General features: G+C 45.8%; 1 protein-coding gene across 3 annotated transcripts in view; it reads left to right on the top strand.

The window, feature by feature from the left end:
• LOC106586904 (FHF complex subunit HOOK interacting protein 1B) overlaps positions 1-26,310 on the top strand; it is a 106,585-nt gene that overhangs the window by 19,125 nt on the left and 61,150 nt on the right. For all 3 annotated transcript variants that reach the window (XR_006762022.1, XM_045707819.1, XM_045707818.1), the window contains exon 3: positions 17,267-17,782. Coding sequence is in view for 2 of the 3 variants with exons in the window: in XM_045707819.1 (XP_045563775.1) it covers positions 17,654-17,782 (129 nt within the window). In the remaining variant the exon portion in view is untranslated. The remainder of the gene's footprint in view (positions 1-17,266; positions 17,783-26,310) is intronic.

Here is a 26,310-nt window from a genome sequence, read left to right as displayed (position 1 = left end):
ATAATAGAAAAATAGAATAGACAATATTATTTGAGAATAGCCTATCCTTAGGCTACAGACTTTCATTCTTGTTATTTTTGAAGGTCACAGCGACTTTAGGACCTTCCCAGGCTATGATTCCATACATATCTAGACACATGGACTCTGGATGCCAGATGGGAACCATGTGTATTTAGACACATGGACTCTGGATGCCAGATGGGAACCATACATATCTAGACACATGGACTCTGGATGCCAGATGGGAACCATGTGTATCTAGACACATGGACTCTGGATGCCAGATGGGAACCATGCGTATCTAGACACATGGACTCTGGATGCCAGATGGGAACCATGCGTATTTAGACACGTGGACTCTGGATGCCAGATGGGAACCATGCGTATCTAGACACGTGGACTCTGGATGCCAGATGGGAACCATGCGTATTTAGACACATGGACTCTGGATGCCAGATGGGAACCATGCGTATCTAGACACATGGACTCTGGATGCCAGATGGGAACCATGCGTATCTAGACACATGGACTCTGGATGCCAGATGGGAACCATGTGTATTTAGACACATGGACTCTGGATGCCAGATGGGAACCATGTGTATTTAGACACATGGACTCTGGATGCCAGATGGGAACCATGCGTATCTAGACACGTGGACTCTGGATGCCAGATGGGAACCATGCGTATCTAGTTGAGGTCGACCGTTTAATCGGAATGGCCGATTTAATTAGGGCCGATTTTTCAAGTTTTCATAACAATCGGAAATCGGTATTTTTGGAAGCCGATTTGGCCGTTATTTATTTATTTATTTATTTTTATTTATATTTTTAAGACCTTTTATTTAACTAGGCAAGTCAGTTAAGAACACATTCTTATTTTCAATGACGGCCTAGGAACGGTGGGTTAACTGCCTTGTTCAGGGGCAGAACGACAGATTTTTACCTTGTCAGCTCGGGGATTCAATCTTGCAACCTTACGGTTAACTAGTCTAACGCTCTAACCACCTGCTTTACATTGCACTCCACGAGGAGCCTGCCTGTTACGCGAATGCAGTAAGAAGCCAAGGTAAGTTGCTAGCTAGCATTAAACTTATCTTTTATAAAAAACAATCAATCAATCATAATCACTAGTTAACTACACATGGTTGATGATAGTACTAGTTTATCTAGCCTGTCCTGCGTTGCATATAATCGCTTAGGTACACGTTGCTCCAACCATAAACATCAATGCCTTTCTTAAAATCAATACACAAGTATATATTTTTAAACCTATTTAGTTAATATTGCCTGCTAACATGAATTTCTTTTAACTAGGGAAAATGTGTCACTTCTCTTGCAAACAGAGTCAGGGTATATGCAGCAGTTTGGGCCGCCTGGCTCGTTGCGAACTGTGAAGACTATTTCTTCCTAACAAAGACAGCCGACTTCGCCAAACGGGGGATGATTTAACAAAAGCGCATTTGCGGAAAAAGCACAATCGTTGCACGACTGTACATAACCATAAACATCAATGCCTTTCTTAAAATCAATACACAGAAGTATATATTTTTAAACCTGCATATTTAGCTAAAAGAAATCCAGGTTAGCAGGCAATATTAACCAGGTGAAATTGTGTCATTTTGCGTTCATTGCACGCAGTCAGGGTATATGAAACAGTTTGGGCCGCCTGGCTCGTTGCGAACTAATTTGCCTGAATTTTACGTAATTATGACATAACACTGAAGGATGTGCAATGTAACAGGAATAACGTTTTGTTTTCGAGATGATAGTTTCCGGATTAGACCATATTAATGACCTAAGGCTCGTGTTTCTGTGTGTTATTATGTTATAATTAAGTCTATGATTTGATAGAGCAGTCTGACTGAGCGGTGGTAGGCAGCAGCAGGCTCGTAAGCATTCATTCAAACAGCACTTTTGTGCGTTTTGCCAGCAGCCCTTCGCAATGCATTGTGCTGTTTATGACTTCAAGCCTGTCAACTCCCAAGATGAGGCTGGTGTAACCGATGTGAAATGGCTAGCTAGTTAGCCGGGTGCGCGCTAATAGCGTTTCAAACGTCACTCGCTCTGAGACTTGGAGTAGTTGTTCCCCTTGCTCTACATGGGTGACGCTGCTTCGAGGGTGGCTGGTGTCGATGTGTTCCTGGTTCGAGCCCAGGTAGGAGCGAGGAGAGGGACGGAAGCTAAACTGTTACACTGGCAATACTAAAGTGCCTATAAGAACATCCAATAGTCAAAGGTATATGAAATACAAATCCTATAGAGAGAGATGGTCCTATAATTCCTATAATAACTACAAACTAAAACTTCTTACCTGGGAATATTGAAGACTCATGTTAAAAGGAACCACCAGCTTTCATATGTTCTCATGTTCTGAGCAAGGAACTTAAACGTTAGCTTTTTTACATGACACATATTGCTCTTACTTTCTTCTCCAACACTTTGTTTTTGCATTATTTAAACCAAATTGAACATGTTTCATTATTTATTTGAGGCTAAATTGATTTTATTGATGTATTATATTAAGTTAAAAGAAGTGTTTATTCAGTATTGTTGTAATTGTCATTATTACAAAAAATATATATATATAAAAAATCGGCCGATTAATCGGTATCAGCTTTTTTGGCCCTCCAATAATCTGTATCGGCGTTGAAAAATCATAATCGGTTGACCTCTAGTATCTAGACACATGGACTCTGGATGCCAGATGAGAATGATATGTTTCAGTTTGATGCGATTTGGTTGGATGCACTAACATTAGTTGCATAAACACATTAATGTTCCATTCTATATTAAAACCTGCTCCTGGTGGAGGGAATGAGCTGAGCCATTCTGACCTGGATCTCTGTGTGTGTGTGTGTCTGTCAAATTACATTTTAATTGTCACACGCTTCGTTAACAACAGGTGTAGATTAACAATGAAATGCTTTCTGAGGAGCCCTTCTCAACAATGCAGAATACAATGAAATAAATAAATAAAAATTGTAACACGAGGAATAAATTATAACTTGGCTATATACATTGGGTTCCAGGGCCGAGTCGATGTGCAGGGGTTACGAGGTAATTGAGGTAGATATGTGCGAATAGGTGGGTGGGGGTGGGGGGGCAACGGGATAGATGATAGACAGTAGCAGCAACGTATGTGATGAGTGTTTTAATTTATGCATGTCCATGGTTGCAATTTTTCCCTATATAGACACCCTATGTGTAAATCCACCCGGCCTGCGGGTGAGTTTACACCCCCCCCCAAGTTTTCTGGGCAAAGATAACTTTAAAAAAAAACGATGTACTGAGTTTGTCTGTTAGCTTTTAAGCACACTGATTTTAAATAATTAAGACACACAAATGACTCGTGGGAGCAAGAGCTCCTCCTCCCGCTGCTGCTGGTCTTCACATCCTACTGTTACGCACCAAATAGACTACACCAACTTCTCCATTTGGAGTGCCAATTTATCTAACCATTTGTACCGATCTGCGTGCTAGTTATGATTTTTATATGCACATTTTGTTTCATTTTATAATAATGTCTTTCGTATCTAAATCATTACAGCGCCTTGCAAAAGTATTCATCCCCCTTCGGGTTTTTCCTATTTTTGTTGCATTACAACCTGTAAATTTAAATGGATTTTTATTTGGATTTCATTGTAATGGACATACACAAAATAGTCCAAATTGGTGAAGTGATTTTTAATGTTTTTTTTTTTTAACTTGTTTAAAAAAAAATTGATACGGAAAAGTGGTGTGTGCTTATGTATTCACCCCCTTTGCTATGAAGCCCCTAAATTAGATCTGGTGCAAGCAATTACCTTCAGAAGTCACATAATTAGTTAAATAAAGTCTACCTGTGTGCAATGTAAGTGTCCAATGTAAGTGTCACTTGATCTCAGTGTGTGTGTATATACACCTGTTCTGAAAGGCCCCGGGGTCTGAAACACCGCTAAGCAAGGGGCTTCACCAAGCAAGCGGCACCATGAAGACCAAGGAGCTCTCCAAACAGGTCAGGGACAGAGTTGTGGAGAAGTACAGATCAGGGTTGGGTTATAAAAAATATCAGAAACTTTGAACATCCCACGGAGCAACATTAAATCCTTTATTAAAACATAGAAAGAATATGGCACCACAACAAACCTGTCAAGAGAGGGCCGCCCACCAAAACTCACAGACGAGGGCATTAATCAGAGAGGCAACAAAGAGACCAAAGATAACCCTGAAGGAGCTGCAAAGCGCCACAGCAGAGATTGGAGTATCTGTCCATAGGACACTTTAAGCTGTACTCTCCACAGAGCTGGGCTTTATGGAAGAGTCGCCAGAAAAGAGCCATTGCTTAAAGGAAAAGAGTAAGCAAACACGTTTGGTGTTCGCCAAAAGGCATGTGTGAGACTCCCCAAACATATGGAAGAAGGTACTCTGGTCAGATGAGACTAAAATTGAGCTTTTTGGCTATCGAGGAAAATGCTATGTCTGTCGCAAACCCAACACCTCTCATCACACCGAGAACACCATGCTGCCACCACCATGCTGTGGAGTTGTTTTTCATCGGCAGGGACTGGGAAATTGAAGGAATGATGGATGGCACTAAATACAGGGAAATTCTTGAGGGAAACCTGTTTCAGTCTTTCAGAGATTTGAGACGGGGATGGAGGTTCACCTTCCAGCAGGACAATGACCCTAAGCATACTGCTAAAGCAACACTCGAGTGTTTTAAGGGGAAACATTTAATTGTCTTGGAATGGCCTAGTCAAAGCCCAGACCTCAGTCCAATTGAGAATCTGTGGTATGATTTAAAGATTGCTCTACACCAGCTGAACCCATCCAATTTGAAGGAGCTGGAGCAGTTTTGCTTTGAAGAATGGGCAAAAATCCCAGTGGCTAGATGTGCCAAGCTTATAGAGACATACCCCAAGAGATTTGCAGCTGTAAAAGCTGCAAAAGGTGGCTCTACAAAGTATTGACTTTGGGGGGGTGAATAGTTATGCACGCTCAAGTTTTCTGTTTCTTTTATTTCTTGTCTGTTCCACAATAACAAATATTTTGCATCTTCAAAGTGGTAGGCATGTTGTGTTAATCAAATGATACAAACCCCTCAATTTTTTTTTTTTTATTGCAGGTTGAAAGGCAGCAAAATAGGACAAATGCTGAAGGGGGATGAATACTTTCGCAAGCCACTGTATCATGTGGTTAATCAAAATTCAAAAAATACTCGGTATGCCATCCCCTCGTCCTCCACAATGGTTTAGTCCGCTGAGACAGCCGTGAATCAGACCGGTGTCTCATGTGCCATTAAAAAAATAGGTGTATATTTTAAACTGCTCAACTATTAAAAAAAAATAATAATAATCTTGGTTGATCAACAGTGTATCGAGCCGTCGACTAAATGGGGTCAGTCCTACTATAGTGTATGTACTATGTAGGCACCTGTACTGAGCCATAAGGGAGACTAGACATCTACCACTATCAGATTAGGGGGGGTGGTAATGTAGTCTATATTTAAAAGATGCATTTTCCCATTTATAGGAACACCCCATCTGTTTTAATAAAAACAACTATATGTACAGTCTGATGCTTTTAAGCACACTGTTTGGTCAAATAATTAAGACACACAAATGACTTGAGGAAGCCAGAGATCAAGCCGGAGAGTATAGCATTGCAGTAGTCTAATCTAGAAGTGACAAAAAGCATAGATACATTTTTCTGCATAATTTCTGGACAGAAAGTTTTTCAGATATTTTCAATGTTTCAAAGCTGTCCTTTTGAAATATTATTGACGTGTTCGTCAAAAGAGAGATCAGGGTCCAGAGTAACGCCGAGGTCCGACTGTACAATCATCAAGATTTAATTGTTTTAGATCCTGTCAATCATTGCTATTGTAAAATACTCTACTGTGATCTTAACTGTCATATTGGTACTCGGTCACAAAGAACAACATTGGAACGTAACTGTTATTTTAAAAGCTTTTGAACCGGTTGATAATGTTCTTTCTACGTTCTGGGCATTTCCCCCCCCAGTCCCACAAAAGAAAAATGCAACAAAGCGCCTATGCAAAGCCCTCACTGTCACTCAAACTTATTCCAGTGTCTGCCTGCCAGCTGAAAATCTTTGTTTGTATAGGCTACCTGCCCCTCCCCCCTAGGCATACAGTCTACTGTAGCCCCTCCCCCCCCTAGGCATACAGTCTACTGTAGCCCCTCCCCCCCTAGGCATACAGTTTACTGTAGCCCCTCCCCCCCAGGCATACAGTCTACTGTAGCCCCTCCCCCCCTAGGCATACAGTCTACTGTAGCCCCTCCCCCCCTAGGCATACAGTCTACTGTAGCCCCTCCCCCCTAGGCATACAGTTTACTGTAGCCCCTCCCCCCTAGGCATACAGTCTACTGTAGCCCCTCCCCCCCTAGGCATACAGTCTACTGTAGCCCCTCCCCCCCTAGGCATACAGTCTACTGTAGCCCCCCCCTAGGCATACAGTCTACTGTAGCCCCCCCCTAGGCATACAGTCTACTGTGGCCCCTCCCCCCTAGGCATACAGTCTACTGTAGCCCCTCTTCCCTAGGCATACAGTCTACTGTAGCCCCTCTTCCCCTAGGCATACAGTCTACTGTAGCCCCTCCCCCCTAGGCATACAGTCTACTGTAGCCCCTCCCCCCTAGGCTTACAGTCTACTGTAGCCCCTCCCCCCCAGTCTACTGTAGCTACTGGCTTTACAGGCCTGATTCAGACATTAGGGAGAGGTTTAATTAGAGAACAGTTATGAACTTTTTCAATGCTAGTTAAGGATACTACAGTTATCACGTTTCACATTGGATAGTTTACTTTATTTCTGGTGCCACTCTGCGCACACACAAGCTTTCTTGTTAGCTAGCTAGCCTGTTAGCTAGCTCTGGTCTAGCTCTCTGAAACTCTAGGCGACATCATGCGTAATGTAATGGAACTGAGTCATGGCCAAGGGCTAGTTCTGGTCCAACGTTTAGTTAAGCCAACTTTCTGAAGTTAAAAAGACATTCAAAGCTCCTCTATAGAAGCTACTCCTCCGTATGTATAATTCTGCAAATTCAAGTCATGCACGTCATAACAACAAGATGCCCAACGCCTTATTACCCAGAGTTCTCCTCACCCGCAAAGTTTCAGTCACATATCGTACCCTACACTACACTTGTGTTAAAATGGTTCTGTTCAGAACATTGGGAAATAATTTTGGTTCCAACCCGAGGTTAATTTAGATATTCTGGTCCTAAGTGGTGAATCATCCTCCCACGTTCTTTCTCTCCTTCTCTTGCTCTTCCTCTCACATGCTTCATCTCTCTTGTTTTCCCACTCTCCTGCTGTCTTTACTGTACTGACTTTATTGTACACGTTTAAAGTGGCGTTTTTTAAAATAACAAAACAAAATTGACAATACAACTTTCATAACAGTTACATACCAATAAAAATAGACCAGCCTGCTGGTCTTACTGGGTGGATATGAACATTAGCCTGCTGGCCTTACTGGGTGGATAGGAACATTAGCCTGCTGGCCTTACTGGGTGGATAGGAACATTAGCCTTACTGGGTGGATAGGAACATTAGCCTTGCTGGGTGGATAGGAACATTAGCCTTGCTGGGTGGATAGGAACATTAGCCTTGCTGGGTGGATAGGAACATTAGCCTTGCTGGGTGGATAGGAACATTAGCCTGCTAGCCTTGCTGGGTGGATAGGAACATTAGCCTTGCTGGGTGGATAGGAACATTAGCCTGCTGGTCTTACTGGGTGGATAGGAACATTAGCCTGCTGGCCTTACTGGGTCGATAGGAACATTAGCCTTGCTGGGTGGATAGGAACATTAGCCTGCTGGTCTTACTGGGTGGATAGGAACATTAGCCTGCTGGCCTTACTGGGTCTATAGGAACATTAGCCTGCTGGTCTTACTGGGTGGATAGGAACATTAGCCTGCTGGCCTTGCTGGGTGGATAGGAACATTAGCCTTACTGGCCTTACTGGGTGGATAGGAACATTAGCCTGCTGGCCTTACTGGGTGGATAGGAACATTAGCCTTACTGGCCTTACTGGGTGGATAGGAACATTAGCCTGCTGGCCTTACTGGGTCGATAGGAACATTAGCCTGCTGGTCTTACTGGGTGGATAGGAACATTAGCCTGCTGGCCTTACTGGGTGGATAGGAACATTAGCCTGCTGGCCTTGCTGGGTGGATAGGAACATTAGCCTGCTGGCCTTACTGGGTCGATAGGAACATTAGCCTGCTGGCCTTACTGGGTGGATAGGAACATTAGCCTGCTGGCCTTACTGGGTGGATAGGAACATTAGCCTGCTGGCCTTACTGGGTGGATAGGAACATTAGCCTTGCTGGGTGGATAGGAACATTAGCCTGCTGGCCTTACTGGGTGGATAGGAACATTAGCCTGCTGGCCTTACTGGGTGGATAGGAACATTAGCCTGCTGGCCTTACTGGGTGGATAGGAACATTAGCCTTGCTGGGTGGATAGGAACATTAGCCTTGCTGGGTGGATAGGAACATTAGCCTTGCTGGGTGGATAGGAACATTAGCCTGCTAGCCTTGCTGGGTGGATAGGAACATTAGCCTTGCTGGGTGGATAGGAACATTAGCCTTACTGGCCTTACTGGGTGGATAGGAACATTAGCCTGCTGGTCTTACTGGGTGGATAGGAACATTAGCCTGCTGGCCTTACTGGGTCGATAGGAACATTAGCCTGCTGGCCTTACTGGGTGGATAGGAACATTAGCCTGCTGGCCTTACTGGGTGGATAGGAACATTAGCCCGAGCTATTTAGGAGGGATATCACACCTGGCACAAATGATTGTCTAGTTGTGTTTTTCCTGCTGAGGGGTGCCCTATACCTGCACCCAGAGAGGAGTATTTCAAAGTCCGGGTACAGGGGGTGGCTTGGGTCTAAAATGATTTTGTGAGCCTTGGGGAGAGCCCTGACCTTAAAGATCTCATCCAGGTCTGTCTTTGACTCCAAGTACCTTACTTGCTGTGGTGATAATCCTTTTCAGCATATTTCTCTGGCTGACAGTGGCATTGCCAAACCAAGAAATAATACAAAAAGTTAAAATACTGTCAATGAAAGATTTTGTAAAACAGAGTCAGTGTAGTACAATTAACATTAAAAGATCCCAGCTTTTTGAGAAAGTACAGTCTGCTCTATGTAGATCAGGTCTGTACATTTACTCCTCTGAAGCTTATTGTCCAAGAGGACACCCAGCTCACAGACCACTGCACCTGTACATAGCCCATCTGTAAACAGCCCATCTATCTACCTACCTCATCCCCATACTGTATTTATTTATTTATCTTGCTCCTTTGCACCCCAGTATCTCTACTTGCACATTCATCTTCTGCACATCTACCATTCCAATGTTTAATTGCTATATTGTAATTACTTCGCCACCATGGCCTATTTATTGCCTTAACTTACCTCATTTGCACTCACTGTATATAGACTTTTTGTTTTCTTTTGTTCTACTGCATTATTGACTGTATGTTTTGTTTATTCCATGTGTAACTCTGTGTTGTATGTGTCGAATTGCTTTGCTTTATCTTGGCCAGGTCGCAGTTGCAAATGAGAACTTGTTCTCAACTAGCCTACCTGATTAAATAAAGATTAAATAAAATAAATATCTCTATTCTTCTACAATCTCTATGTTCTGACCATCTCTACCCCACCCCTCTAGAGAGAACCTCTCATCCCAAGGCCCATCTCTACCCCCTAGAGAGAACCTCTCATCCCAAGGCCCATCTCTACCCCCTAGAGAGCACCTCTCATCCCAAGGCCCATCTCTACCCCCTAGAGAGCACCTCTCATCCCAAGGCCCATCTCTACCCCCTAGAGAGCACCTCTCATCCCAAGGCCCATCTCTACCCCCTAGAGAGAACCTCTCATCCCAAGGCCCATCTCTACCCCCTAGAGAGAACCTCTCATCCCAAGGCCCATCTCTACCCCCTAGAGAGCACCTCTCATCCCAAGGCCCATCTCTACCCCCTAGAGAGCACCTCTCATCCCAAGGTCCATCTCTCCCCTAGAGAGCACCTCTCATCCCAAGGTCCATCTCTACCCCTAGAGAGCACCTCTCATCCCAAGGTCCATCTCTACCCCCTAGAGAGCACCTCTCATCCCAAGGCCCATCTCTACCCCACCCCCCTAGAGAGCACCTCTCATCCCAAGGTCCATCTCTACCCCACCCCCCTAGAGAGCACCTCTCATCCCAAGGTCCATCTCTACCCCACCCCCCTAGAGAGAACCTCTCATCCCAAGGCCCATCTCTACCCCCACCCCCTAGAGAAAGTCGTAGGCTTAAGGACCTAATGGTTAATGTTTAGCAACAATGACCTTTGCTTGGTCCCAAACCTCCGGGAGGAGAGGAAGAGAGAGAGAGAGAGAGAGAGAGCAGTGGCGTTGAGTACAAAACTCCTGAGTTACATGTTTCCTAGTCACACTCTGAAACAGATGAGTGACCCTTAGCACAGACAACATTCCCTCGAACGTTTCATAAGAGGTTTTTTAATTACAGACAAAACAAAAAAATAAGTTTTCTAACTTCTGTTCGGGGGGGGGGGCCACTCCCCGTTTTACCTTGTCCTTACTGGAAGGCATCGTATGTGTTTTAATCTAGTCTACCATATTACTGTATGTATTGGTGCTTTAATCTAGTCTACCATATTACTGTATGTATTGGTGCTTTAATCTAGTCTACCATATTACTGTATGTATTGGTGCTTTAATCTAGTCTACCATATTACTGTATGTATTGGTGCTTTAATCTAGTCTACCATATTACTGTATGTATTGGTGTTTTAATCTAGTCTACCATATTACTGTATGTATTGGTGTTTTAATCTAGTCTACCATATTACTGTATGTATTGGTGTTTTAATCTAGTCTACCATATTACTGTATGTATTGGTGTTTTAATCTAGTCTACCATATTACTGTATGTATTGGTGCTTTAATCTAGTCTACCATATTACTGTATGTATTGGTGTTTTAATCTAGTCTACCATATTACTGTATGTATTGGTGTTTTAATCTAGTCTACCATATTACTGTATGTATTGGTGTTTTAATCTAGTCTACCATATTACTGTATGTATTGGTGTTTTAATCTAGTCTACCATATTACTGTATGTATTGGTGTTTTAATCTAGTCTACCATATTACTGTATGTATTGGTGTTTTAATCTAGTCTACCATATTACTGTATGTATTGGTGTTTTAATCTAGTCTACCATATTACTGTATGTGTTGGTGTTTTAATCTAGTCTACCATATTACTGTATGTGTTGGTGCTTTAATCTAGTCTACCATATTACTGTATGTATTGGTGTTTTAATCTAGTCTACCATATTACTGTATGTATTGGTGTTTTAATCTAGTCTACCATATTACTGTATGTGTTGGTGTTTTAATCTAGTCTACCATATTACTGTATGTGTTGGTGCTTTAATCTAGTCTACCATATTACTGTATGTATTGGTGTTTTAATCTAGTCTACCATATTACTGTATGTGTTGGTGTTTTAATCTAGTCTACCATATTACTGTATGTGTTGGTGCTTTAATCTAGTCTACCATATTACTGTATGTATTGGTGCTTTAATCTAGTCTACCATATTACTGTATGTGTTGGTGCTTTAATCTAGTTTACCATATTACTGTATGTATTGGTGTTTTAATCTAGTCTACCATATTACTGTATGTATTGGTGCTTTAATCTAGTCTACCATATTACTGTATGTATTGGTGTTTTAATCTAGTCTACCATATTACTGTATGTATTGGTGTTTTAATCTAGTCTACCATATTACTGTATGTATTTATTACCAATCTCCATTGGATGTTCATGATTTGCTTTACACTCATTAATATAAATTATTTTTTAAATTCATACGGAGTGCTCCCTAATTATAAAATACATCAGCCATATACAAATTTTTTACTAAATTAAAACGTACTATATCGATAAAACTACTCCTTACAGCTTTTAGTATTGTTGTAGTCTCCTTTTAACTCTTTCTGTGACATGGGTGTGTGTGTGTGTGTGTGTGTGTGTTTGAATTGAGGGATGTTATTTGAGATTGAACCATTTACATAAAAGCATAATAAATGTCAACTTTTTTTTTTTAAACACGTCCTTTCTCTGGAAATGCTGGAAACTTACTGTGACAAACTTTTAAACTCATCTTCTGCTTGCTCACACAATTGCTTCTCCTGTTTGTGCCCACCGGTCAGTGGATTGGAAGACAGGAAGAGACATCACCACAAAGCTCTGTCCTTGACCCCACCTGTGTTTTACTAAATCTACCTCTTTGTGTAGATGGTTGAATGTATACTGTAGGTTCGAATAACTGAATATATAGGTGTGTGTGTATGTACATATATTTTAGTCACCACATCTACACAATGTCTCTCATTCCCATAATGGGGACTCCTAAAACAATTATTATATTAATATTATATATTAAATTATATTGTGCTGCTTTTATAGTGTCTCCTTTGTTAATACTTTCATCAGGATTTCTTATTTTATTTAGAAATATTTTGTATTTGTACAATATTTTATTATCCTCTGGTGGGCATCTGTGTTCGATACAATTCCCACCCTAGACCAATACAATGTTAAGTCCTAACCTGGTCCAAAAGGGCACATGCCAAAAAACACTGCCTACATGTTTAATGGGGGGGGGATCTACAGTTGAAGTCGTACACTTAGGTTGGAGTCATTAAAATGTGTTTTTCAACCACTCCACAAATTGCTTGTAAACAAACTATAGTTTTGGCAAGTCGGTTAGGACATCTACTTTGTGCATGACACAAGCGATTTTTCCAACAATTGTTTACAGACAGATTATTTCACTTATAATTCACCCTATCACAATTCCAGTGGGTCAGAAGTTTACATACAGTCAACTTAGTGTGCCTTTAAACAGCTTGGAAAATTCCAGAAAATGATGTCATGGCTTGAGAAGCTTCTAATAGGCAAATTGACATCATTTGAGTCAATTGGAGGTGTACCTGTGGATATATTTCAAGGCCTACCTTCAAACTCCATGCCTCTTTGCTTGACATCATGGGAAAATCAAAAATCAGCCAAGACCTCAGAAATAAAATTGTAGGCCTTCACAAGTCTGGTTCATCCATGGGAGCAATTTCCAAATGCCGGAAGGTACCACGTTCATCTGTACAAACAATAGTACGCAAGTACAAACACCATGGGACCACGTAGCCATCATACCGCTCAGGAAGGAGACAGGTTCTGTCTCCTAGAGATGAACGTACTTTGGTGTGAAAAGTGCAAAGCAATCCCAGAACAGCAAAGGTCCTTGTGAAGATGCTGCAGGAAACGGGTACAAAAGTATCTATATCCACAGTAAAATGAGTCCTATATCGAAAGGCCCTCAGCAAGAAAGAAGCCACTGCTCCAAAACCGCCATAAAAAAGCCATACTACGGTTTGCAACTGCACTTGGGGACAAAGATCATACTTTTTGGAGAAATGTCCTCTGGTCTGATGAAACAAATATTGAACTGCTTGGCCATAATGACCATCGCTATGTTTGGAGGAAAAAGGGGGAGGCTTGCAAGCCGAAGAACACCACCCCAACCGTGAAGCACGGGGGTGGCAGCATCATGTTGTGGGGTTGCTTTGCTGCAGGAGGGACTAGTGCACTTCACAAAATAGATGGCATCATGAGGAAGGAATATTATGTGGATATATTGAAGCAACATTTCAAGACATCAGTCAGAAAGTTAAAGCTTGGTCGCAAATGGGTCTTCCAAATGGACAATGACCCCAAGCATACTTCCAAAATTGTGGCAAAATGGCTTGATGACAACAAAGTCAAGGTATTGGAGTAGAGGTCGACCGATTTAATTAGGGCCGATTTCAAATTTTCATAATCAGACATCGGTATTTTTGGACGCTGATTTGTCCGATTTTTTATTTTTTATTTTTCATTTTTTTAAATATTTTATTTATTTATTTAAATGTTGGACCTGTATTTAACTAGGCAAGTCAGTTAAGAACACATTCTTATTTTCAATGACGGCCTAGGAACGGTGGGTTAACTGCCTTGTTCAGGGGCAGAACGACAGATTTTTACCTTGTCAGCTCGGGGATTCAATCTTGCAACCTTACGGTTAACTAGTCTAACGCTCTAACCACCTGCTTTACATTGCACTCCACGAGGAGCCTGCCTGTTACGCGAATGCAGTAAGAAGCCAAGGTAAGTTGCTAGCTAGCATTAAACTTATCTTATAAAAAACAATCAATCATAATCACTAGTTAACTACACATGGTTGATGATAGTACTAGTTTATCTAGCCTGTCCTGCGTTGCATATAATCGCTTAGGTACACGTTGCTCCAACCATAAACATCAATGCCTTTCTTAAAATCAATACACAAGTATATATTTTTAAACCTGCATATTTAGTTAATATTGCCTGCTAACATGAATTTCTTTTAACTAGGGAAAATGTGTCACTTCTCTTGCAAACAGAGTCAGGGTATATGCAGCAGTTTAGGCCGCCTGGCTCGTTGCGAACTGTGAAGACTATTTCTTCCTAACAAAGACAGCCGACTTCACCAAACGGGAGATGATTTAACAAAAGCGCATTTGCGAAAAAAGCACAATTGTTGCACGACTGTACCTAACCATAAACATCAATGCCTTTCTTAAAATCAATACACAGAAGTATATATTTTTAAACCTGCATATTTATCTAAAAGAAATACAGGTTAGCAGGCAATATTAATCAGGTGAAATTGTGTCATTTTGCGTTCATTGCACGCAGAGTCAGGGTATATGCAACAGTTTGGGCCGCCTGGCTCATTGCGAGCTAATTTGCCAGAATTTTACGTAATTATGGCATAACATTGAAGGTTGTGCAATGTAACAGGAATATTTAGATTTAGGGATGCCACCCGTTAGATAAAATACGGGAAGGTTCCGTATTTCACTGACAGGAAAAATGTTTTGTTTTCGAGATGATAGGTTCCGGATTCGACCATATTAATGACCTAAGGCTCGTATTTCTGTGTGTTATTATGTTATAATTAACTCTATGATTTGATAGAGCAGTCTGACTGAGCGATGGTAGGCAGCAGCAGGCTCGTAAGCGTTCACTCAAACAGCACTTTCGTGCGTTTGCCAGCAGCCCTTCGCAATGCATTGCACTGTTTATGACTTGAAGTCTGTCAACTCCCAAGATTAGGCTGGTGTAACCGATGTGAAATGGCTAGCTAGTTAGCGGGTGCGCACTAATAGCGTTTCAAACATCACTCGCTCTGAGACTTGGAGTAGTTGTTCCCCTTGCTCTACATGGGTAACGCTGCTTCGAGGGTGGCTGTTGTCGATGTGTTCCAGGTTCGAGCCCAGGTAGGAGCGAGGAGAGGGACGGAAGCTAAACTGTTACACTGGCAATACTAAAGTGCCTATAAGAACATCCAATAGTCAAAGGTATATGAAATACAAATCGTATAGAGAGAAATAGTCCTATAATTCCTATAATAACTACAACCTAAAACTTCTTACCTGGGAATATTCAAGACTCATGTTAAAAGGAACCACCAGCTTTCATATGTTCTCATGTTCTGAGCAAGGAACTTAAACGTTAGCTTTTTACATTGCACATATTGCACTTTTACTTTCTTCTCCAACACTTTGTTTTTGCATTATTTAAACCAAATTGAACATGTTTCATTATTTATTTGAGGCTAAATTGATTTTATTGATGTATTATATTAAGTTAAAATAAGTGTTCATTCAGTATTGTTGTAATTGTCATTATTACAAATAAAAAAAAAATTTTAACTGCCCGATTTAATCGGGAGCGGGTGTTTTGGTCCTCCAATAAACGGTATCGGTATCGGCGTTGAAAAATCATAATCGGTCTACCTCTATATTGTAGTGGCCATCACAAAGCCCTGACCTCAATCCTATAGAAAATGTGTGGGCAGAATTGAAAATGCGTTTGTGAGCAAGGAGGCCTACAAACCTGACCCAACTACACCAGTTCTGTCAGGAGGAATGGGCCAAAATTCACCCCACTTATTGTGGGAAGCTTGTGGAAGGCTACCTGAAAAGTTTGACACAAGTTAAACAATTTAAAGGCAATGCTACCAAATACTAATTGAGTGTATGTAAACTTCTGACCCACTGGGAATTTGATGAAAGTTTTATAAAAGCTGAAATAAATCATTCTCCCTACTATTATTTTTAACATTCTTAAAGTAAAGTGGTGATCCTAACTGACCTAAGACAGATTTTTTTACTAGGATTAAATGTCAGGAATTGTGAAAAACAGAGTTTAAATGTATTTGGCTATGGTGTATGTAAACTTCCCACTTCAACTGTGTAATGTCCTTTCTGGTGGGCCATCTTGTGAATTGACATGATGTATTCGGGTGAGCGGCCATCTTGTGAATTGACATGATGTATTCGGGTGAGCGGCCATCTTGTGAATTGACATGATGTATTCGGGTGAGCGGCCATCTTGTGAATTGACATGATGTATTCGGGTGAGCGGCCATCTTGTGAATTGACATGATGTATTCAGGTGAGCGGCCATCTTGTGAATTGACATGATGTATTCGGGTGAGCGGCCATCTTGTGAATTGACATGATGTATTCGGGTGAGAGGCCATCTGGGGTGGTTGATTTGTGAGTTGCCCTTCGTTACCATACCCTCTAATTCTTTATTTCTTGGCAGATGAGTTGGGGACAATAAAAGGCCTTTCTCAAGTATATTACAACCCTACCCTCTGTATTGTAATATTATATATTTTAAGCAATAAGGGATGAGGAGATGTGGTGTGTAAGGCCAATATACCCCTGTTAAGGGCTGTTCTTATGCGCAACACGGAGTGCCTGGATTCAGCCCTTAGCCGTGGTATATTGGCCATATATCACCAACGCCCGAGGTGCCTTACTGCTATTATAAACTGGTTACCAAGGTAATTAGAGCAGCAAAAATCCATGTTTTGTCATAGCCGTGGTATACGGTCTGATGAGGACAGCTTAGATACTATGTTGTTCACAATCTGAGCTCCTCGAGTTCAGAAGCTCTCCTTTTAATTTTTCAGGTGTTCTATTCCGCTAGCCAGCACCTCGCCTAAATAGCTGTGCGTTTCTTTCGCCTCCAGATTATACGGTCTGATATACCACGGCTGTCAGCCAATCAGCATTCAGGACTGGAACCACCCAGTTTTATATTACAAGCCAGCGTCTAAAACCTCTGTGTTGTGGTTGTTTCCCTGCAGTGCTGTGGGTCCTCTGCCTGGGAATGGAGTGGTGTCAGCTGCAGACTGGATGACAGGGTCTTCAGGGAGAACCCACCGCTGATCCGTTAGAGTAACACTGACATCGAGAGACATCCTCACCCAAGAGCGACCACAACAGAATCTGCCTCTTTTTTTCTCATCCAACTCTATCTGGACTCTCTCCTGGTCCTCTCTACTGCCCCCTCCCTCCCTTCCCTCTCCTCTCCTCCTCTTTCCCTCACCTTCCCTCCTCCCTCCCCTCCTCTTCCCTCTCTCTCACCCTCTTCCTTCTCTCCTACCCTGTTGTCCATGTGCCAGCGCCTCTCTCCTGCTCCTGTCTGAACCCTGAACATTGACCTCTGATCCTTGATCCCTCTGGAGGTCAGGATGAGCTGGCTGAGCCGGCTGACCCCTCGGGGTCCAGGGGGCAGGTCCAGTAGGAACGTAGCCTCTTCCAGTCCCTGTACTGCTGACCCAGAGACCTGCCTCATGGTGTTTGAGAACCACTGGAGACAGGTGAGAAACTCTCTCCTCTCTCTGTCTCTCTCTCTGTCTCTCTCTCTGTCTCTCTCTGTCTCTCTCTCTGTGTCTCTGTCTCTCTCTCTGTGTCTCTGTCTCTCTCTCTGTGTCTCTGTCTCTCTCTCTGTGTCTCTGTCTCTCTCTCTGTGTCTCTGTCTCTCTGTGTCTCTCTGTGTCTCTGTCTCTCTCTCTCTCTCTCTGTGTGTCTCTGTGTCTCTGTTTCTCTCTCTCTCTCTCTGTGTCTCTCTGTGTCTCTCTGTGTCTCTCTGTGTCTCTCTGTGTCTCTCTGTCTCTCTCTGTCTCTCTGTGTCTCTCTCTCTGTCTCTCTCTCTGTCTCTCTCTCTCTGTCCTCCTCACATGCGGTTGATCTCGGAACAAGTTGTTTTTGGTAAGTTTGGAAAGTCTGAAAAAGTTTTGTTACTAGCTAGCTACCTTTTTTGCATTTGGATCGCGTGACACGGTTGGCATGTGTTGCTGGGACCGCTGCTATCTGTCCAGGAATCCTGCCGACCAAGGGTCTGATGAGCTGCTTGGCGTAGCAGCTAGCCTAGCTGCCACTATTAGCTGCCTAACAAGCAAGCAGGGTTTCCTTGAGGGCTTGAACACAGCCCGCGACACGGTTAGCCCTTGTGGTTGGAACAGCGGATTGTCCCGTGCTTGTAACTGTCTAGATCACTGCTGTTTGTTGCATTTTCTAGCTTCCCTGCGACATGCCCCGTCTGGAACTGTGAGGAGTAACCGCGTAGCCTACGTTGCTACCATGATAAAGACCAAAGCCGGTGGGAGTACCGTTGAGGACAGTGGTGTGTCTCTATCAAAGGAGTTCTGCAAGCAGTTGTTACAACAACAAGAAAATCACTTCAAGTGTTGTGTCCAATTACTGGTGGAGTCAACTAATAAAACAATGGACGACCTGACCAGAGAGGTCCAGGACCTGATGAACAGTTTGCAGTTCTCCCAGGGTCAACTCGATGAGTTTAAACAGGAGAACAGCAAGATGACAGCAATCTGTTTAGTCATTGAGAGTGGACATCATTTCTGTATGTGAATCCATGATAAAAATGACGGGGAACAACACATCCGCCACGCTGATCCTCAACATGGGGGCCCCTCAGGGGTGCGTGCTTAGTCCCCTCCTGTACTCCATGTTCACTCACGACTGCGTGGCCAAGCACGACTCAACACCATCATTAAGTTTGCTGACGACACAACAGTTGTAGGCCTGATCAACGATGAGACAGCCTACAGGGAGGATGTCACTGCCAGGACAACAACCTCTCCCTCAACGTGAGCAAGACAAAGGAGTTGACGTGGACTACAGGAGAAGGAGCGCTGAAACGGGTCCCCCATTCACATCGACGGGGCTGTAGTGGAGTGGGTCGAGAGATTCAAGTTCCTTGGTGTCCACATCACCAACAAACTAACATGGTCCAAGCACACCAAGACAGTCGTGAAGAGGGCACGACAAAACCTATTCCCCCTCCAGGAGACTGACAAGATGTGGCATTGGTCCCCAGATCCTCAAAAGGTTCGACAGCTGCACCATCGATATTTTCCTGACCGGTTGCACCACCGCCCTGGTATGGCAACCGCTCGGCATCTGACCGTAAGGCGCTACAGAGGGTAGTGCGTACCGCCAAGTACATCACTGGGGCCAAGCTTCCTGTCATCCAGGACCTATATACTAGGCGGTGTCAGAGGAAGGACCAAAAAATTGTCCGGCTCAAGATACCCAAGTCATATAGACTGTTCTCTCTGCCTGATCAACTCTATGCGAAGGAGATGTGTTGCGCTGCATGAGGCAAATGGTGGTCACACCAGATACTTCCTGGTTTTTCTGATCCATGCTCCTACTTTTTTTTTTTTAAGGTATTGTATCTGTGACCAACAGATACATATCTGTATTCCCAGTCATGTGAAATCCATAGATTAGGACCTAATGAATTAATTTCAATTGACTGATTTCCTGACATGAACTGTAACGCAGTAAAATCTTAGAAATGGTTGTATGTTGCCAAATAAACTTTAAATCTAGCATGTAGGACCTGTTTCAAATGATCACTTTTACGCTCAACATAACCACTTCACATGCGCACTCACTCCAGAATTGACTTTTTTTTTTTCTATTTTATTCAGCGAAGTTCAATTATTTTCCTCTTACTATAAAATCATAGCATGGGACTTTATAAGCATATCTTGTCAGCTAAATGAACAAGCCTACAACCTAGCCAGATTTTCTGTTCTTCTGAAATACATTTTCTTCATATCATGTTTCTTTCGACCTGCCTAAAATAAATTATTTATTAGACTTTTTTTTTTTATATATATATATATTTTTTTAAATGTTGACATTCCAAAATCACGTATCAACCGCTTGTAGGCTATGCATGGAGGCCTGGAGATGCTAAACCTGTTTGTTAATTAATGGAGGCCTGTGTAACAGTGTAGGTTCCGTCCCTCTCTTCGCCCCAACCTGGGCTCGAACCAGGGACCCTCTGCACACATCAACAACTGACACCCCACGAAGCATCGTTACCCATCGCGCCACAAAAGCCACGGCCCTTGCTACGCAAGGGGAAACCCTACTTCAAGTCTCAGAGCGAGTGACGTCACTGATTTGAAACGCTATTAGTGCGCACCACCGCTAACTAACTAGCCATTTCGCATCGGTTACACCTGGAGATGCTAAATGTGTTTGTTAATTAACGGTCAATTACCGTGAGACCGGCAGTTTTTTGCATGACAATAAACAGCTGACAAAATGTTACGACCACCACAACCCTAATCGTGAGAATCGCAATACATATTGTATTGTGAGGTCCCTGGCAATTCCCAGCCCCAATATATACACTGTTACACTCTGCAGGCAGTATAAAAAAAGCTCTTCCATCGCAATGCTGCAGCCTGTACATGACTCAATACTGCTGCAGCTGACTCTCCCCACTCTAGCTCGTTCTCTCTCCCCACTGTAGCTCGTTCTCTCTCCCCACTGTAGCTCTTTCTCTCTCTCCCCCACTCTAGCTCGCTCTCTCTCTCCCCCACTCTAGCTCGCTCTCTCTCTCCCCCACTCTAGCTCGCTCTCTCTCTCCCCCACTCTAGCTCGCTCTCTCTCTCCCCCCACTCTAGCTCGCTCTCTCTCTCCCCCACTCTAGCTCGCTCTCTCTCTCCCCCACTCTAGCTCGCTCTCTCTCTCCCCACTCTAGCTCGCTCTCTCTCTCCCCCACTCTAGCTCGCTCTCTCTCTCCCCCACTCTAGCTCGCTCTCTCTCTCCCCCCACTCTAGCTCGCTCTCTCTCTCCCCCCACTCTAGCTCGCTCTCTCTCTCCCCCCACTCTAGCTCGCTCTCTCTCTCCCCCCACTCTAGCTCGCTCTCTCTCTCCCCCACTCTAGCTCGCTCTCTCTCTCCCCCACTCTAGCTCGCTCTCTCTCTCCCCCCACTCTAGCTCGCTCTCTCTCTCCCCCCACTCTAGCTCGCTCTCTCTCTCCCCCACTCTAGCTCGCTCTCTCTCTCCCCCACTCTAGCTCGCTCTCTCTCTCTCCCCCACTCTAGCTCGCTCTCTCTCTCCCCCACTCTAGCTCGCTCTCTCTCTCCCCCACTCTAGCTCGCTCTCTCTCTCCCCCCACTCTAGCTCGCTCTCTCTCTCCCCCACTCTAGCTCGTTTCTCTCTCTCCCCCCACTCTAGCTCGCTCTCTCTCTCCCCCACTCTAGCTCGCTCTCTCTCTCTCCCCACTCTAGCTCGCTCTCTCTCTCTCCCCCACTCTAGCTCGCTCTCTCTCTCCCCCACTCTAGCTCGCTCTCTCTCTCCCCCACTCTAGCTCGCTCTCTCTCTCCCCCACTCTAGCTCGCTCTCTCTCTCCCCCCACTCTAGCTCGCTCTCTCTCTCCCCCACTCTAGCTCGCTCTCTCTCTCTCCCCACTCTAGCTCGCTCTCTCTCTCTCCCCACTCTAGCTCGCTCTCTCTCTCCCCCACTCTAGCTCGCTCTCTCTCTCTCCCCACTCTAGCTCGCTCTCTCTCTCCCCACTCTAGCTCGCTCTCTCTCTCTCCCCACTCTAGCTCGCTCTCTCTCTCCCCCACTCTAGCTCGCTCTCTCTCTCCCCCACTCTAGCTCGCTCTCTCTCTCTCCCCCACTCTAGCTCGCTCTCTCTCTCTCCCCACTCTAGCTCGCTCTCTCTCTCTCTCCCCCACTCTAGCTCGCTCTCTCTCTCTCTCCCCCACTCTAGCTCGCTCTCTCTCTCTCCCCCACTCTAGCTCGCTCTCTCTCTCTCTCCCCACTCTAGCTCGCTCTCTCTCTCTCCCCCACTCTAGCTCGCTCTCTCTCTCTCTCCCCACTGTAGCTCGCTCTCTCTCTCTCCCCCCACTGTAGCTCGCTCTCTCTCTCCCCCACTGCTAGCTCGCTCTCTCTCTCTCCCCCACTGCTAGCTCGCTCTCTCTCTCCCCACTGTAGCTCGCTCTCTCTCTCTCCCCCACTGTAGCTCGCTCTCTCTCTCTCCCCCACTGTAGCTCGCTCTCTCTCTCTCCCCACTGTAGCTCGCTCTCTCTCTCCCCACTGTAGCTCGCTCTCTCTCTCTCCCCCACTGTAGCTCGCTCTCTCTCTCTCCCCCACTCTAGCTCGCTCTCTCTCTCCCCCACTCTAGCTCGCTCTCTCTCTCCCCCACTGTAGCTCGCTCTCTCTCTCTCCCCCCACTGTAGCTCGCTCTCTCTCTCTCCCCACTCTAGCTCGCTCTCTCTCTCCCCCACTGTAGCTCGCTCTCTCTCTCTCTCCCCACTGTAGCTCGCTCTCTCTCTCTCCCCCACTGTAGCTCGCTCTCTCTCTCCCCCACTGTAGCTCGCTCTCTCTCTCCCCCACTGTAGCTCGCTCTCTCTCTCCCCACTGTAGCTCGCTCTCTCTCTCCCCCACTCTAGCTCGCTCTCTCTCTCCCCCACTGTAGCTCGCTCTCTCTCTCCCCCACTGTAGCTCGTTTCTCTCTCTCCCCACTGTAGCTCGTTCTCTCTCTCCCCCACTGTAGCTCGTTCTCTCTCTCCCCCACTGTAGCTCGTTCTCTCTCTCCCCCACTGTAGCTCGTTCTCTCTCTCCCCCACTGTAGCTCGTTCTCTCTCTCTCCCCACTGTAGCTCGTTCTCTCTCTCTCCCCACTGTAGCTCGTTCTCTCTCTCCCCCACTGTAGCTCGTTCTCTCTCTCCCCCACTGTAGCTCGTTCTCTCTCTCCCCCACTGTAGCTCGTTCTCTCTCTCCCCCACTGTAGCTCGTTCTCTCTCTCCCCCACTGTAGCTCGTTCTCTCTCTCCCCCACTGTAGCTCGTTCTCTCTCTCCCCCACTGTAGCTCGTTCTCTCTCTCCCCCACTGTAGCTCGTTCTCTCTCTCCCCCACTCTAGCTCGTTCTCTCTCTCCCCCACTCTAGCTCGTTCTCTCTCTCCCCCCACTCTAGCTCGCTCTCTCTCTCCCCCACTCTAGCTCGCTCTCTCTCTCCCCCCACTCTAGCTCGCTCTCTCTCTCCCCCACTCTAGCTCGCTCTCTCTCTCCCCCACTCTAGCTCGCTCTCTCTCCCCCACTCTAGCTCGCTCTCTCTCTCCCCCACTCTAGCTCGCTCTCTCTCTCTCCCCACTCTAGCTCGCTCTCTCTCTCCCCCACTCTAGCTCGCTCTCTCTCCCCCACTCTAGCTCGCTCTCTCTCTCCCCCACTCTAGCTCGCTCTCTCTCTCCCCCACTCTAGCTCGCTCTCTCTCTCCCCCACTCTAGCTCGCTCTCTCTCTCCCCACTCTAGCTCGCTCTCTCTCTCCCCCACTCTACTAGCTCTCTCTCTCCCCCACTCTAGCTCGCTCTCTCTCTCCCCACTCTAGCTCGCTCTCTCTCTCCCCACTCTAGCTCGCTCTCTCTCTCCCCCACTCTAGCTCGCTCTCTCTCTCCCCCACTCTAGCTCGCTCTCTCTCTCCCCCACTCTAGCTCGCTCTCTCTCTCCCCCACTCTAGCTCGCTCTCTCTCTCTCCCCACTCTAGCTCGCTCTCTCTCTCTCCCCACTCTAGCTCGCTCTCTCTCTCCCCCCCACTCTAGCTCGCTCTCTCTCTCCCCACTCTAGCTCGCTCTCTCTCTCTCTCCCCACTCTAGCTCGTCTCTCTCTCTCTCCCCACTCTAGCTCGCTCTCTCTCTCTCTCCCCACTCTAGCTCGCTCTCTCTCTCTCTCCCCCACTCTAGCTCGCTCTCTCTCTCTCTCCCCCACTGTAGCTCGCTCTCTCTCTCTCTCCCCCACTGTAGCTCGCTCTCTCTCTCTCTCCCCCACTGTAGCTCGCTCTCTCTCCCTCTCCCCACTGTAGCTCGCTCTCTCTCCCTCTCCCCCACTGTAGCTCGCTCTCTCTCCCTCTCCCCACTGTAGCTCGCTCTCTCTCCCTCTCCCCACTGTAGCTCGCTCTCTCTCCCTCTCCCCCACTGTAGCTCGCTCTCTCTCCCTCTCCCCCACTGTAGCTCGCTCTCTCTCCCTCTCTCCCCCACTGTAGCTCGCTCTCTCTCCCTCTCCCCCACTGTAGCTCGCTCTCTCTCCCTCTCCCCACTGTAGCTCGCTCTCTCTCCCTCTCCCCCACTGTAGCTCGCTCTCTCTCCCTCTCCCCCACTGTAGCTCGCTCTCTCTCCCTCTCCCCCACTGTAGCTCGCTCTCTCTCTCTCCCCCACTGTAGCTCGCTCTCTCTCCTCTCTCCCCACTGTAGCTCGCTCTCTCTCCCTCTCCCCCACTGTAGCTCGCTCTCTCTCCTCTCCCCACTGTAGCTCGCTCTCTCTCTCTCCCCACTGTAGCTCGCTTCTCTCTCTCCCCCACTGTAGCTCGCTCTCTCTCTCCCCCACTGTAGCTCGCTCTCTCTCTCCCCCACTGTAGCTCGCTCTCTCTCTCCCCACTGTAGCTCGCTCTCTCTCTCTCCCCACTGTAGCTCGCTCTCTCTCTCTCCCCCACTGTAGCTCGCTCTCTCTCTCTCCCCACTGTAGCTCGCTCTCTCTCTCTCCCCACTGTAGCTCGCTCTCTCTCTCTCTCCCCACTGTAGCTCGCTCTCTCTCCTCTCCCCCACTGTAGCTCGCTCTCTCTCTCTCCCCCACTGTAGCTCGCTCTCTCTCTCTCTCCCCACTGTAGCTCGCTCTCTCCTCTCCCCCACTGTAGCTCGTTCTCTCTCTCCACTCTCTCTCTCCCCACTGTAGCTCGTTCTCTCTCTCCCCCACTGTAGCTCGTTCTCTCTCTCCCCCACTGTAGCTCGTTCTCTCTCTCCCCACTGTAGCTCGTTCTCTCTCTCCCCACTGTAGCTCGCTCTCTCTCTCCCCCCACTCTAGCTCGCTCTCTCTCTCCCCCACTCTAGCTCGCTCTCTCTCTCCCCCCACTCTAGCTCGCTCTCTCTCTCCCCCCCACTCTAGCTCGCTCTCTCTCTCCCCCCACTCTAGCTCGCTCTCTCTCTCCCCCACTCTAGCTCGCTCTCTCTCTCCCCCCACTCTAGCTCGCTCTCTCTCTCCCCCACTCTAGCTCGCTCTCTCTCTCCCCCCACTCTAGCTCGCTCTCTCTCTCCCCACTCTAGCTCGCTCTCTCCCTCCCCCACTCTAGCTCGCTCTCTCCCTCCCCCACTCTAGCTCGTTCTCTCCCTCCCCCACTCTAGCTCGTTCTCTCTCTCCCCCACTCTAGCTCGTTCTCTCTCTCCCCCCCACTCTAGCTCGTTCTCTCTCTCCCCCCACTCTAGCTCGTTCTCTCTCTCTCCCCCCACTCTAGCTCGTTCTCTCTCTCTCCCCCCCACTCTAGCTCGTTCTCTCTCTCTCCCCCCCACTCTAGCTCGTTCTCTCTCTCTCCCCCCCACTCTAGCTCGTTCTCTCTCTCTCCCCCCCACTCTAGCTCGTTCTCTCTCTGCTCTGGGCTACCTGGGGCTTTTAGATAACTGTGTATCAGGGTATTTCTATAAACTAGGGGATCAGTGAGCATTCTCTTGTAGTGGACAACTGTTTGGGGCTGTTACAAGGTTATTGATAATAATTAGCGTATTTGTAATTTATTTTTCATGTGAATACATTAAGATATAAAAGGGGAACATAGATACATTCAATATATTGAATAAAAACCTATAAACCCTTTTCTCATGCTTAGTCTTCACAGATTTGACAAAAATCGTGTGACATTAAAACACTACCTTTCCTTACATATATGATATAATGACAGACAATCGTACTAAGCATTTAACAATTGAATTACACTTTGAACTTGATCCTGTATAATTCTTGGATATTGCTGTCAGTCTTTTTATTTTTGTATGGCGATCTCGTTAGTTCATAGTTAACCTCGTAACAGTTCGTATCTCCCTATGTTACGGTGTGAAACAGTTCATTGACACACATCCAAAAAATAATGTATGTGATTTGCGAAAATCAAATGCTTCTGACAGAAATAGTAACTTTTAACAAGATGAATCAAACAAAAAAAATGATGTCCTAGCTGTTTAGTTACATGGGGACGTTATCACACAACATCAACTGGTTCAGGAAAATGATTTTCTGAAGGACAGTCAAGTGATAAAG

Source organism: Salmo salar, chromosome ssa25 (genome assembly GCF_905237065.1).
Source record: "Salmo salar chromosome ssa25, Ssal_v3.1, whole genome shotgun sequence".
In the NCBI taxonomy this organism is placed as follows: Eukaryota; Metazoa; Chordata; class Actinopteri; order Salmoniformes; family Salmonidae; genus Salmo; species Salmo salar.
The sequence above is the reverse complement of the archived record's forward strand: the minus strand, read 5'-3'. Positions and strand labels throughout refer to the sequence as shown.